The 14,446-nt window shown below is 41.1% G+C and overlaps 1 protein-coding gene across 2 annotated transcripts; it reads right to left on the reverse strand.

Moving 5' to 3' along the window:
* Window positions 1-782: 782 nt before the first annotated feature.
* On the reverse strand, window positions 783-13,781 carry capn12 (calpain 12). Of its 2 annotated transcripts, none has more exons than XM_058633768.1 (24): window positions 13,706-13,781; window positions 13,140-13,285; window positions 12,844-13,054; window positions 11,006-11,075; window positions 9,759-9,877; window positions 7,125-7,258; window positions 6,835-7,006; window positions 6,666-6,749; window positions 6,284-6,369; window positions 6,124-6,201; window positions 5,862-6,052; window positions 5,540-5,778; window positions 5,430-5,441; window positions 4,772-4,851; window positions 4,183-4,305; window positions 3,497-3,533; window positions 3,319-3,390; window positions 3,181-3,226; window positions 2,861-2,922; window positions 2,501-2,569; window positions 2,328-2,406; window positions 1,766-1,882; window positions 1,592-1,644; window positions 783-1,495 (listed from the first exon to the last, which is right to left on the reverse strand). In XM_058633768.1, the coding sequence occupies exons 2-24, from the start codon at window positions 13,154-13,156 to the stop codon at window positions 1,469-1,471; spliced, it is 2,178 nt and encodes a 725-aa protein (XP_058489751.1). In that variant the 5' UTR covers window positions 13,157-13,285; window positions 13,706-13,781; the 3' UTR covers window positions 783-1,468. The 2 variants fall into 2 exon arrangements, with proteins under 2 accessions (XP_058489751.1, XP_058489752.1); XM_058633769.1 differs by having other exon boundaries at window positions 13,147-13,285; window positions 13,706-13,780.
* Between the last annotated feature and the right edge of the window lie 665 nt (window positions 13,782-14,446).

Genomic DNA, 14,446 nt, shown 5'->3' on the forward strand with positions numbered 1-14,446 from the left:
ATTTCATCTTTAGAGCACTGGTTGGTTTCTCAGTTACTGGGCAAATAATTACTGGGCAAATAATGAAACAGCCATGCACAGCTGGGGCCAACAGGGGGCCCATAATAAAATGTTGACCCCTCCGGAGATTGATATGACCAGGGATGGTCATATCAATCTCCGTAGAGTCTCAACTCCAGTCAAACAAAGCCTAGAGTAGAGTACAGCCACACACTGAGAGGAACCATAAGATTTCTCTTTGAAGGTCCTTCCTGTCTTGCTCACCTCTCTCCATCACAATGAAGATGGACGGTTGCCAGGGGCAACCTGTGAGTACTCCTCTAATGATGAACAGGATGTGGTGTGTGAGCAAAGGTGCTATTAATAGAAGAATGTGTAGAAAGGACATTTGATTGCTTTCGCTCTGTGAGTGAGTGAGTGTGTGACAGAGAGCAGGAGGCTGCAGATTGTGAGACTCAAGACAGTTACTGGAGAGAACAGTGGTGGTGGGGGGGGGGGGGGTGAAATAAGGAGAGATAGATGGGAGGAAATGTCGTGGTGGAGGGGGCGAGTTGTGTGTTGACGCTGTACGTGTCGTCAGTGCGATAAGAATAGAGATGGTGCGTGTAACGCTGCTGAGACATCACCCTCACACCCTCAGTGGGGCAGGCAGTGCTCACTGTCTGTCTCTGTGTGTGTTTCAATGAGTGCAAGCATGTGCACACTTATAACCCAGGATAGGCTTACGTGTGTCTCGATGAGTAAACTGTTGGAGCTCAGTTGTACAAGGCTGCTTACGCCTGTCACTTCATTCATGTGTCATTTTATTTTGTTTCATATTGTACAACTTACAAAGTGCAATGGTTGGTCTTCAAAACCATTTAATGACAAAAAAAAACACAAGAGAAGAAAAGACACCGTTAAACTCCTAATACCGGTTAGTATATGATTGTTAATTGTGTTACTCAACAGTTTAAGATAATAGTATTACATACAATAGATAACTTGTAATTAAATGATGGCGCTGCATATTCTATTCACAAAGACTATGTGTGACCAGGAAGTCATCTGTGTTAATTATGTCTTTTGTGGTCATTTTGCATTGCTATTTTTTTATTCTCATACCTCTTAGGAGCATCTCTACCTTGTGTTTGATTGACTCTCCAATAGTTTAAGCCTCATTTTGAAGTGGTCCACAGACATCTGGACCTCTGCCTCGGCTTCTTTCTGGTTAGCACTTTTAGTAATTCACCAAGGACCCTCAATACATATCAAAGCCATAGCCAGAATATGACAAACTAAACTAAACTTGACAAAGATGAAGATAATGTTATAATGGCAGAGCAAAGCATAAACAGTTATGGCCATAGCTGTAGATTTCTTATAAAAGAACATATGTCAGAACACTTTAAAATGACAAGCAATATATTTTGTTTCTATTTTGGAATGGACAATGTGTCAGTGAGGAGAACATCTTCATGAAGCATCTTCACAGTGTCAGAAACTGAAGGAGCCACTGTAGAGAGACATGAGAGAGCACAAATGAAAAGTCACACACTTCTTCAAGTCCATCTCTACATGAACACATGGTGGAGAATATGTGAATTCTTACAGCATTGATGCCTCTGCCTTTCACCGCCTCACTGGTCTCAGAATCATACAGAGCTGGGAACAGAGAAAGAAACGCTTGACTACAGTGTCCAGAGCTTCCATAAGTGTATCATGCACACATCACCATGATTATACAGTATCAATAGAAACATCAAGGGATGCTTGTGTGTGTTACCAAAAAGTTTGCGCAGCCTGGTGAAACATGACACAAAGCTGTTGAAGGGCATGTGAAGCTCTCCAGACGCAAAGCGCTCCGTCAGCAGCTGCACCACCTTTCCATCACATTGCATTCCTGAAAAACAGAAGTGAAAAAATGGTGTAAAAAGTGGAACTGTGAGTATATGTTTTTTTTTTACCTCCTCAGGTGCTTTTCTGGAATAAACTCTGACCATGTCGGAACCAGTCGTTCTAATGGGGGACAGAGACTGGTCCTCATGAGGCAGGACCTCATTTGTGAGGCTCTGGTTAGAGCACAGATTAAGATGTGAATTTTGGTTATGGTGAAGGCATGGGTATATGGGTTAGGCATTTAGTTGAATTGGTTAAGGGTCTATGAGTGTAGGGACACACGCGCAAGTGTGTCTTAATCGATGGGCTTTGGCGTGTCTGCAAAGGTAAACTGTACTCTACAGGTGTATGTATAAACTGTCATTACTCACCTGAACTAATTTTAATTAATCACTTAAATCACTTAAATCACTTATCTAAACAGCATTTAGATAACAGGTGTACCATACCAGCAGCTTCCAGTGCGGCGCTGAGCTCATAGGGGCTCATTGTACCAGAGGAGTCCTCGTCAAACTCAAAGAAAAGTGACTGAAAGGGAAAGCAGCATTAGAATAGGTGATACAGTCACACTAACACACTAACACACACACACAAAGTGAGAGCTGTAAATTGTAGATTGTACCTGCAGATTGCGCACACTGGACAGCAGAGATTCTGCTTGTGTGTGGCTGAGACGAGATTGTCCTTTAGTCTGGGGCAGAGGGCAGAGTTAAGGACCTCTCAATAGGACAGAGAGAGAAGACCTTTATGAGGGAGAAGAGCTGCTGTGATGAGCTCAACGACTCAATCTGACAACAGGGGAACGAACAAACCAGCAAAGGTGTGAAAATAGCAGCAGTCAATCTTGCTTTCCAAAGCAGCTGTCAGCTCATGAAAAACATCATACCAAGACTGAGTCATAATCAGTTAATGTCAAAAAAATATCGCACCAAACTACAGGGAGACAAATGCATTTAAGAATATAGTGAGAATTGAAGGATACATTCTCTGCAAAGATAAGCTGTCTGCACGTCTCCAGGGGCAGATGGTAATCCTTCTCAAGAACTGTGTTCAGGGAGGAAAGACACAGATTAATGTGAAGAAAGAGAACATACATATAGTCCCTTTCATTTCTTAACCAAGCTCAATATACAGCATCAGACTTAGGTTGAGGTTATGGTCAGACTCTCAAGCCAACATATCACTACTTTGATCCCATCTAGTGGCCATTACAAGTACTACAGAGTCACACTTGCACATGGTGCATGAAAGGCTGGCCATGGTCACAGATAATAACAAACATGATATTGAGGTCATTCTTACCCGAGTTCAGCAGCTTCATCAGCTCCTTGGCGTTCAGCTTGTCATCCTGAGGAGAAGACAGAAGAAATCACTTTGGTTTTTCATCCTTTTTATTAACTATAGCAGTGTAGTAGGATGGGACGGATGAGGATTTCTTACAGGGCCAGCATCTTCTTCAAAAGTCCTCTGAACTCTCCTTTGGTCCTCTGGGGAGACAGGGGTTGCCATGACCTGTTCAGCACAAACATGGCAACAAATATAAACATACTTAAAATGTAACATACCGTTTTATTTATTATTTGCAGGCATTTTAATGTTTAGACCAAATTAAGCTCACCGGGAGGTAGCCAGAGGAGCACGTAAAGTCCTGAGTCCTGCAGGACAAAGATCACAATGTTAATGATGCTCTTACAGTTTTAAACCTGACACACTAATACTGCTGATACTGCTGCATTCAAGGTCCAGTGTGTAACAATCCAGGGGTTTTACTGGTAGAAATTGCATACTTGAATAAGTGTACATCCATCCATCTTCTACCGCTTTATCCTCCACATGAGGGTCCATCACAGGGCCACATATAATAGAGACAAACAACCATCCACTCTCACGACAATTGTCAAATTGACCTAATCCCCCCTTTTTTGGACTGTGAGAGGACTGTGAGACAAAGCCTTTAGTATGTACTTGAGGCAAGGGTCTTGCTTTCAGAAGGCCGCCATCTTACAGCACCATGTTTCTACAGCAGATCTGCCAGACAGTGTGTTTTGTGTTCTCTAGTCGAAGTTCACTACGCAAATGAAAAAGACTGACATCCTTTCAGGTATGTTAAGGCCACTGCGTTTCCCTGACAACCTTGTTTTAATCTATAGTCTCACCATTTTACATCACTAAGTGATGTAAAATTTAATTTAAAAGAAAAAGAGGAAAATAAGGTCAGATCATTTAGGTTAACATATTAGCAATTATACTATAATACAGCAATTTAGGTCCTGCCGTCAAGAGGCAAAATTTCCTGTCTCTCACCCGAGGGTGTTTCCAGTCTTGGAGAAAATGCGGATGAAGAATTCGCCTGGCTGGTTGGGTCGATAGGTCGATGCCACAATGATGAAGTTACCCGGGTCCAGATGCAGTTTCCTCCAAACACCTCTGTGAGAAAAAAAAAAAACAATTCATAACCTATATTCATTAACCTCCAACATCTGAACAGTGTTTAATCATAAACTCTAAACCTACTTAGGTCCATACACTATTTTATATTCTGTATTTATTTATACACAGTATACTGTAACTACAGTACAATGCAATTCATGTGTGAAATGCAGCTACCTTCACTAGAAGATGTGCAATCATCTCTTCTTGGAGAATACATTTAAATTCAATTATATTTGATATATTACATGAAATATATTCTCTCACCAAATAAACTAGCAACATGTCTTTAAATATGCAACATAAACAATAGGTACAGTGATATTATACATATTAATTCAAAACAGTCTCTAACACAACATGTGACAGCGCCACATTTCTTCTGCAACCACATAATAAGATATTAAGAACTTGTGAGTATTATAACTATCATGTCACTTTTAATTATGGGATTCATCTGCACCTCTGAGCTTTATATTTCCCAGAACGACCCACGGGGCGATTTTTCATGAAGAAGTTGCGAGTGAGACAAACATCCTGGAGCTGTACAAAGAAAAACAGGTCAAAAACAAATAATAGTGCTCATGATTTATTTTATTATTTCAGTATATGAATCTTGTAACCAATAAAATACTGTTGTCAACAAGTGGAAATACAATGGAAGAAAACTCTCTGGGGCACATGGTCCAGACCAACGGGTCGTTTTTTACGACAATAAGACACTTTTTCTAATTGAAGAAATTAGAAGAAATTAGCACACGCACCTTATTTATGGTATTAGGGTAAAAATATATTTTGAAAGAAAGTAAAAAAAACAGCATGAATTCTGGGATTAAAGTCAGAATTGAAATTCTTAAAAATCTGAATTCTGAGGTAATAGTCAGAATTCTGAGATTGAAGTCAGAATTAAGATTAAATTCTGGAGAAAACTCGCACACGTACATGTAAGAACATGCAAACTCCGATTTATTTCTGTTATTCATCAAAAAGTATTTAATCCATTGTTCATTATACCATATTCCATTCATACAGCAAAAATACTAATATAAATCAGGGGCCACAAAAAGATCTTTTGAGATAATTTATTCTAATTTTCAGGATGGAAATAAAATATTACTCACTTCAGCCGGAACCTACAAAACAGAAGAAACACAGAAACATTTTAGTTTATCCAATGCTGTCGGTGCTGCTGAGATCCAAAAAAGTGAAAGGTAAATAGTCAGTTCCTCACCTTGTAGATGTGGAATGCGATGTAGCGAAAGTTGACTTTATTACTTTGCCTGCAATCTTTCTGCAGCAGCTCCACCAGCACGGTGCACTGTTTGGCTCTCTTCTTCTGTTTCTCTGTCATCGCAGCCGTCTCCACCTCGCCATCTTCATCATTCTCACCCTCGTCATCATCGTCTTCCTCCTCTTTCAGGTCCTCCTCTCTAAGAACCAACTGGAACTGAGGATTTTTCCAAAATGTCCCTGAGGGTGGAAGCAGTCGTTTTTGATGACACCTACAGACCCGGGTGTCGCTCGAAGGCATAAATATAAAGCTAGAAACGTACTGTTGTATTTGCGGCTACCACCGGCAGAGCTCCCCGTTACCCATAATCCTTCATGTTCACTGATGGTCCAGGTCGCCTGGGGTACAGGAGCAGAAGGAGAGACGGGTGTCTTTGTCTCATCCAGAGAGTCTGGTCTCAAACTGCAGAGCTCCACGATGTCAAATAGCCGGCAGAAGTCCTCAGCATTGATCCTAATAAGCATAATGAAAAAGTTTATATGTGAAAGTTTGTACCTTGGTGTGTTTCAGTATCCGCCACACACCAGAACTCTCCATCTTCTCTCTTTTTCAGCTCAATCCGCTCTTTCTCGGCTTTCTCGATGCTGTCCCACTCTTTTCCCCTGCAATCAAAAAAACAGAGGAAACTCAACATCTGTGGAGGCTGTGAGTCAGTGTGTTCTCAACATGAAGGCAGGTGCTCACTTGTCACTCCAAGGTCCGTTGTATTCGACAAAACCCCAGGGATTCCTCAGCTTCAGCAGCAAAATGTCATCTGACGCATTTGTCACCTGAAATGTCAGGAGACATTACCATTTAATAAAGTGAGCATTAGGCTCAGAGGCACTATTCTCTTCTATTGTTACATTAGAATAAGGTTGTAATAAGAAAAACGAAATCTTTTTTTCTTGTGTGACCATGTCCATTTACGAGACAGGAAGTGTACACAATAACGGATGACTGATGTAATTGTAGAATACAGGCTTGTCATACGTCATCTTTCTTATAAAACATCATGGTGGGGGGCTCACTGGCAGGCTTATACCCGCAGCCTACATCCGGTGAGTCAGACCAAGATGATACCAACCTTGTCTGTGTCGGTGATGGCGTAAGCGTGGCCCTTTATCAGCCCGTCTCCTGTCACTTTACCGATGTCCTGGTAGGCGTAGACCTGTGAAGACAGGAAGACGGAAAGTGTGGCCGATCGATACAATCCTCCACCTGCCCGGTGTGATCCCACAGTGGTGTTTGTGTACCTGGATGAAGCAGCTGAGCAGGCTGCCTCTGGACAGAGCCACCGTCAGACTCCTCCAGAGGACGCGGGGGGTTCGCGACGTGATGTCCACCGAGTACGCGATGCCTCCTGTGAAGTCCTCCATCCCCTCTGAGATGTTGCCGCCTTTCAGGCTTCCGTAGGATCCGATCAACCTGCACACGAGAGGTGAGAGAGTCATTTCGGTTGTGTGCACACAAACACACGGGGAAAAAGAGTGGGTGATCTCAGACATTTACAACCCAGAAACATATGCTGAAAGTGGCAACTGACTTGGCGTAGGCCTTCTCCACTAGGGCGCTCCAAAACTCATTGCGAGTGCGAGAGTAGCTGAAGAGCAGACGGCCTTCGCGTACTGGCAGCCTGTCATCCACAACCACCTCCACCCACTCACCATACTGCCAGAACTAGAGAGAGTGGAGAGAGACACAGAGAGAAAGAGAGACGGGTGTAATTAATCTATCCATCCATCTAGGTCACATCAGCAAAATTAAGTCTATAAAACACAGGTAGGTCAGCCGGAATAAGTGAGTTTTGAGTTGAGATTTAAAGGTGGGCCGGGACGTTATTGTTCGAATATGTTGTGGGAGTGCATTCCAGAGTTGGGGAGGGGCAGGACAGCTGAATGACACAAGTCCCATAGTGGACAGATGGGTAGGTGGTATGGAGACGAGGGAGTAGGGAGGCTGAGGAGGAACGGATAACAGCTAAAAAAGCATATAAAGAAAAACAGTGTATCTTATTCTCTTTTTGCAAGGTCTACAAGCCACATCTTAGTGGCAACTTCATTGCAGTAATAAGGCAATATGACAAAACAGCACTGGGAGTTTTTTTTTTAATATCATCCGATATTCCTAATATAATAGTGAGAGGTTTCGGTTCCAACTGGGTTCCAAGTATTTCAGAAATAAGTTTGACGTTGACGTTGATCCAGTAGGCCATAACTTTGGGCACAGAGCAAAGGTGTGGATTAAAGTGTCGTCTTCCAGCAGACATCTATCACAAGAAAAGAAGGATTTTGAATACGATGCAGAAACGGATGGGGAGCCAGTAAAGTGGTTTCAGGACGGGGGTAGTGTGTTGTTGTCTTGTCTTGGGAAATGTATGACTTAAACCACTCCGACACTTGGTCATAACTAGGGGTGTGTACTGTACTGCTACCTGTTTGTATAACAAGGGCCAAGAGCAGGCCTGCACTGGTCCATAATACCTGCAGCTGTGTGTGTGTGTTTTCCCAGAGGAATCACTACTTGCATGTCCAGACTGCTCACCCATCACCCTGACAAGGTAAAATGAGTTTCCAGTGCTGCCGACCTGCTTGTTAAGTCATGTCATATTTCCCCTAACAGTCGTAAAAAAAAAAAAAGCCCACAGCTCTGAGGCAAAGTAATCACAGAGCAAAAAACCCAGCAGAAATCACCTGACTTATCGGCTTGTTTTTTTTACAAAACTGATTTGTCCAATAAAATCAAATTTTATTGACCGAAGAAGGTGCATGATGAACTCTCCAGATAATAATCACCAGCTCTAATGAGGTGATAAAAATGAGGTTCGACTCCTCATGTGAGACATGTGAGACCACCATCACCGCTGATGACTGCAGGGTGAGTTTATAGTTTGATCAGGCTGCCTTCATCTATGTCCCAGAGCTGTGGCGCGGCAGATAAATGAGAAGACATTTAACCTACATCTAAAAACGAGGACAAATAATAAATAAGATATCAGTGTCTATAAGAGCTCAGGCCAGTGTCTATAAGAACTCAGAGTATTTAGGCTGCTTTTTTCCCCATTACTAGGTTAAAACATATATACAGAGGCTATATGAATGTGCAATATAGAGGCAATATGATGAAATTTGCTTTTTCACCAACTATATAAAACGTGAAAAAAAAAGTGAATATTTGAGAAACTGCTGATCCATTGGGATGTTCAGTCAGAAGAGAATAGCCTAATTTAAATCCATTGACTGAAACTGTAACTTCAGAAGCAAAAGACCATAGCTCGCTGCATGCACAGGCTACAGCAGCAGAAGATCACACCATGAGCCACTCCTGCAACTTGATTAGGCGTCATCTGTATCTAATAAAGAGGCCAGTGAGTGTTTGTTCACCCAGTGTTTGGCCTTGGTGAAGGTCGAATGATTGCCTAACCCTTCTACTATTGACTATTGTGCTGTTTTGTAACGCAGCGTGAATTCGGGGCAAGGCTCGGCTCCTTCTCCCTAAATGATAACAAGGTCAGGGGTCTGCAACCTGCGGCTCGAGAGCCACATGTGGCTCTTCCGTGGCTCCTCAAGACACATCTAGTGTCTACGTTAAACGCTATATTTAAAAACCTTGTGTTGGAAATATGGGAAGCCCAACACTTCAGTGAAGTAATGTGTACATGATGAAGACCTGTCCATCTGTGAATCCACATACCTATGCCACACGGTTTGTCTCAAGCATGAACTACATAACATACAAATGTTGCTTTATTTCTTTCAAATTCCACAAACAATGGAAGGACTATATTTCTCTTTTTCTCCACTCTTTTTATAGTCCTGAAATCATAAATGCAACAAACTACAAAGTTCTTTCATATACTGTATATGGTTTACCTTAAACTTTATACATTTTTATCTTCATTATACAGGTATATACATAGGTTTTGCGGCCCCCGATTACATTTATTTGAGAGAACAGAGGACAAAAATGTCTCTTTTCATACTACAGGTTGCAGAACCCTACCCTGTGTAAATGATGTGTTATTATCCGATTAAAAATGACATCAGTGTGGAATAAGGCGTATAAAGACTGAGATGTGAAGGGTTTAAAAAGCAATGTTTCTCATGACAAAAAAAAAGAAGAGAAAAAAAAGCACAAGGTAGAGATTATCTGTCATGATCTCGTCAACATATGCACTTACTCTGAAATGGTAGATCCCAGCATAAGGCTTGGACATGTTTTGTCCAGGTGGCACCACCTTCGCAAAGAGCTTGGGGTGCATGGTGAGACAGGACAAAGCCGCCAGCAGCCAACAGTTTCCTGATGAACAGAAGGAGATAGAGTTCACAAACATACACAGATAAACTTGTACAAACAATTATTGGTGAAGACACCCAGGGAGATAAGACATCCCCTCACATTCCATTAGCATAACCTAAACATCAAACGTTATCTTATCTATTTCTAAAACGAGGTGTTAACCAATAAACAGCCCTTTCAGGATGAGACAGAATGTGAGGTCTGCATGTTTTTTGGTCCTCATAAAGATATATGTACAAGTGCACACACACACAAACACGTTTGCTTAGCATAATGAGGACATTCATTGACCTCACAACACACAGGCATGCCTGTGCGCACGCACACACACACAGATTTGTTCAGCTATTCTTCTTTGGACTCTGCACTGATCTCCATTCAATTGCACAGCCTTATAAAAGCTTTATCCCTCACTTTAATAACCCTAATCGTAACCTAACCACAATTCAAATGTTGACCATAAACTTAACCAGTTCCTCAGAAATGAGCTTCTGCCTCATTAGGACCAGGTTTTGGTCTCCATGAGGACTACTAAAGGTCCTGTGTTTGTGTGTGTGTGTGTGTGTGTGTGTGTGTGTGTGTGTGTGTGTGTGTGTGTGTGTGTGTGTGTGTGTGTGTGTGATTAAACATCTGGAGACGTTGCTGTAACTTGTGTAACTCATGGAAAAAACATCCCACAGCTTGAAGGAAAACATAAAACTCTGTAATGAAAGAAGAAGAAAGAAGAGGGTTAAAGACGGAGGTATTGATCATGGAACTGGTGACATGGCCCATCATTATTCCAGCAGGAGACATTTTATGTTTTCTTTAAACCAAATAGAAAACAGACAGCACACATTGTAACACAACTGTGTATTAAACAAAGCTGGACTTGGTAACCGCCTCCTGCAGATTTGGGGTTTGTGAAAACCTTTGTTTCCCAAAGAGTGTGAAGTTTAGTCGCATCATATTCTGTATTTTATTACAATAAAATAGTGGGAATGTACTGACTTACGTCAATGTTTAAGCATTTAGTTATGTGTTATTTTCTTTTTCCCCCAGTGTGTTGTGCAATGCCAGTTTCAGACAAAAACATTCTTTGGGCAGAGACGATTTTCCTGTTGAGGTCAACTTTTCTGATGGACTCACCCAGTTGGCCCTGGCAGATGTCAGTGGTCCCAGTTGTGCCCTCCACAAACACGGCATTGTCGCTGATTTCCTACAGAAATGGAGGATGATTGAGGACAATATGAGCACGCGATGATGAAGGAGTGATATTAGATAAGGAACTGATACAGGAGTGTCCAGTAACTGTGCTGTAGGCTTGTTTTCAATAGGAGAATTAATGGAAATCTAGATTTATGTGACAAGAAAATGTTTTGGATGCATGTGTTTTCATGGGAACCCCTGCTGCACCACAAAGTTCACTAAAGTTAAACTTAATTTGCAATGATTTTGATCATTCTCAATAATAATTTACAGTGACGTAAACTCAGCATTTTTCACTGTTGGTACGACTAACATAATATTTAACTTTGAAAAAAAAGCTGATAGTCTTGCAATAATGTTTACTACGTATTGTATTGACTGATTTTACTTTTTATTTTCTTTATTATATATTCCTTTAGCTTGCTCTTTCAACTCACTACAAACCTGCTGACTGAAAATGTCCTGCAGCAAAAGTGAAGGAGACAAAAGCAGCTATTTCCAAAGTGACTGAACATGTAACACGAGGGCAACTCTCTCAAACTTTAAAAAAGACTTTGTGTTCCCAAAAATGATTATACAACCCTGCCACATTAAAATCTGTCATGTGAATATGTATGTATGTATGTGTACACACACACACACACACACACACACACGCCCAAAAAAACGAGGAACATAAATGTTTTGAGAGCACTTTCGAAAACCTGTTGAAAAGTGAACATGTTATTGTTAATTATTTGGCAAATAAACTAATTCATCTTTTTTTTATACCCAAATTTCACTGGGTTTCTCAGAGAAGTCAGAAATGAATCAAACATAACATTGATAACAGAACAAGTCTGTTCAGGAATGCAAGAAAATTACTATAATCTGACGTCTTAATCCTTAAATGATTCTACATACTGGTGTATTAACCATTACAGAAACATGGAAAATGATTCTGATAATTACCAATGTTGTTAATGTAAGGCAGCTGTGGCTTTGGATGGTGGTCTAATACATGTGTTAAGCTCTGTATGTGAATGTAAATAAATATACACACAAATGCCACAATATTTTGAAACAGCTGTACAGGCTGAAGAATAAATGATGCAACTGAGAATGAATGTAATGCAAAGGTCTCGTATTGTACTTAAGTGCAAACACATTACAGAAACAAATGACAACCACATTTGACATGATCTCATTATAGTTTTTGTTTAGTTATGTTCAGACACAAGAATAAAAATGTTTTTATTTTGTCTCTCTCTCTCTGCTTGTAAAATAGCCTGATAGAGATGCATGATATTGCCGATATATCGGTACAGTTCTTGGGCCAATAACTCATACCGATATACTGTATAAGCCTTTCCTTTTGCCCAACTGCAGGGGCCATTTATTCTCTTCTGTAGTGAAATTAACATCATATTTTCATACATATGTCACAGCAGAATAAATTGTGCAAAATAAATAAGCATCAAAAAAATTTAATAGCTGAAGGGGGCGCTAGCATAGAATTCAAGGAGGTAGCCACCTTTCCAAACTTCTATTTTTGTCATTAGTCATGATATGTGATAATAAAACTCTTTAAAGCCAATATCTGCCTATACCAATCACATCGTGCATCCCTAATAGATGCATTTGAAACTGAACACATAGGCACAGTTCAACTGAAGCAATAAGGGATTAAATAACAAATATATTCACGGATAAAAGCAGATACTTGGTTTTAGTGTGTGTAATATTTATGTAAAAACCACTGACACTGAGCATTACCCTCATGTGACAGAAGGACGCACCTTGGGTCGCTGCCACTTCATGTCCTTCTCGGGATCTTTCGGGTCTTGTTCGGGCAAACCGATGGACTTCTGTTCAGCCGGGAAGGTTGGATCAGAAAACAGCTCCCCGGACTTCAGACACTCCTCCAGGAGAGTCCTGAAGTCCTGGTCCTTGAACTTGACCGGGTTCTCGATGGAGCCCAAAGGTGGTGGCACATTGTCCGTCGCCATGCTGAGAGAAGGTGCAGCAAAAACCCAAATGCACAAAGTTGGGAGAAGGTCGGGCTTATGTGCAGTTATAACGCGCGCACACCCACCACTGACTGCGCCACATCCAGACACACTCGCTCTGTTATACACACACCGCAAAGGTATGCGGAGCGCCGGGGGCCGAGGGGCGCTGGAGTCCGGCTAATGACACGGTGCCAGCAGCGTCTTTGAACTCACGGTTATCCATCATCATCTTCAGTGAGCACAGAGACACAACAAAGAAATAAACATAACAACAGTCATTATTAAACTGGACAACAGTGCAGATGGATCAGGTCAAAGAGTCACCATGTCTCTGTGGACTACACCACTGCAAAAAAACAACAACAAGAAAGTAAACAGAAGCAGAAACATGCTTTTGTCTTCTTTTGTCTTTTAGTTTTCAGACTTTTCTTTTCTTCATTTAAGCCCTAATAGCCCCGCCCAGTATGTCCTTTCTATCAAAATCCCTCACAAAAAAAGGCCAACTTGTTTGGACACGAGAAAAATGTGTGCATGTCCTGTGTGAGCAGCACATACCTAAACAAAACGCCTATAACTAACAACAAATATGTCTGCTTTTCTTCATTTATACTGACTATTTAGTAAGAGAAGCATCAGAAGTTCAATTTACCTTGTTCCACCATGAGGACGCACGCTGTCTCCACTGGACAGAGCAGTCATTAATCATGTAATCACTATCACCTGTGCTTTTTACTCATGAAAACAGGTACATTCTGTGTGTCACACTCTGCAGCGGCGCTAGGTGGCAGTGTAGTCCACCTAAATGTCCCCAGTGATCACAGCACCTGCTCAGAGAGTACTTAGACCCAGACCACAGACGAGATGTCACCGTGGAGCTCATTTACTCATATAAAGAATGATACTGCTTGAACCAGTTTTAAAGAAATGAACAGACGCTAAGTGTCGCAATAGTTGTCTCACTTTACATCATAGGATTCTGATTCTGAGAACTCATCTTTTTTAGAATGAGTCAACGAGTAAAACACGACTAAAACGGTCAGGTTTGTCTTTCTTTAAAGCACAAAAACAGTCGTTCGTGCTGATTTCTCGTCTGTATTCACGATGATGTCAGTCTACATCTGACCTATCTGTACACACGCTCTCGTGGGAACCCTGATAACCAGTCAGACATTGTATTTTATATGTTAGAGTGATATAAAATAAATAAATGAACAAATGAATGAATGAATATAGGGAATAACATTATTATTGGCACTGATCCTGCTTTTATCTAAGTTGCCATGTTAATTTTTGTGCCTTTACAGAGAAACCTTTCCTTTTTTCCGACAAATGAGGCGACGTGTGTTATTAACCAATAATATTTCATACTTATAAAGGCTTTGTTAATTTT

Source organism: Solea solea, chromosome 7 (assembly GCF_958295425.1).
Source record: "Solea solea chromosome 7, fSolSol10.1, whole genome shotgun sequence".
Classification (NCBI taxonomy): domain Eukaryota; kingdom Metazoa; phylum Chordata; class Actinopteri; order Pleuronectiformes; family Soleidae; genus Solea; species Solea solea.

Excerpts from the sequence above, each read along its gene's own strand:
- capn12 (XM_058633768.1), bottom strand. Across the intron at positions 9,878-11,005 it reads CATCTGCCAGGGCCAACTGG|GAAACTGTTGGCTGCTGGCG; the intron begins GTGAGTCCATCA and ends TCTGTTCATCAG. Across the intron at positions 6,370-6,665 it reads CCATCACCGACACAGACAAG|GTGACAAATGCGTCAGATGA; the intron begins GTTGGTATCATC and ends CTGACATTTCAG.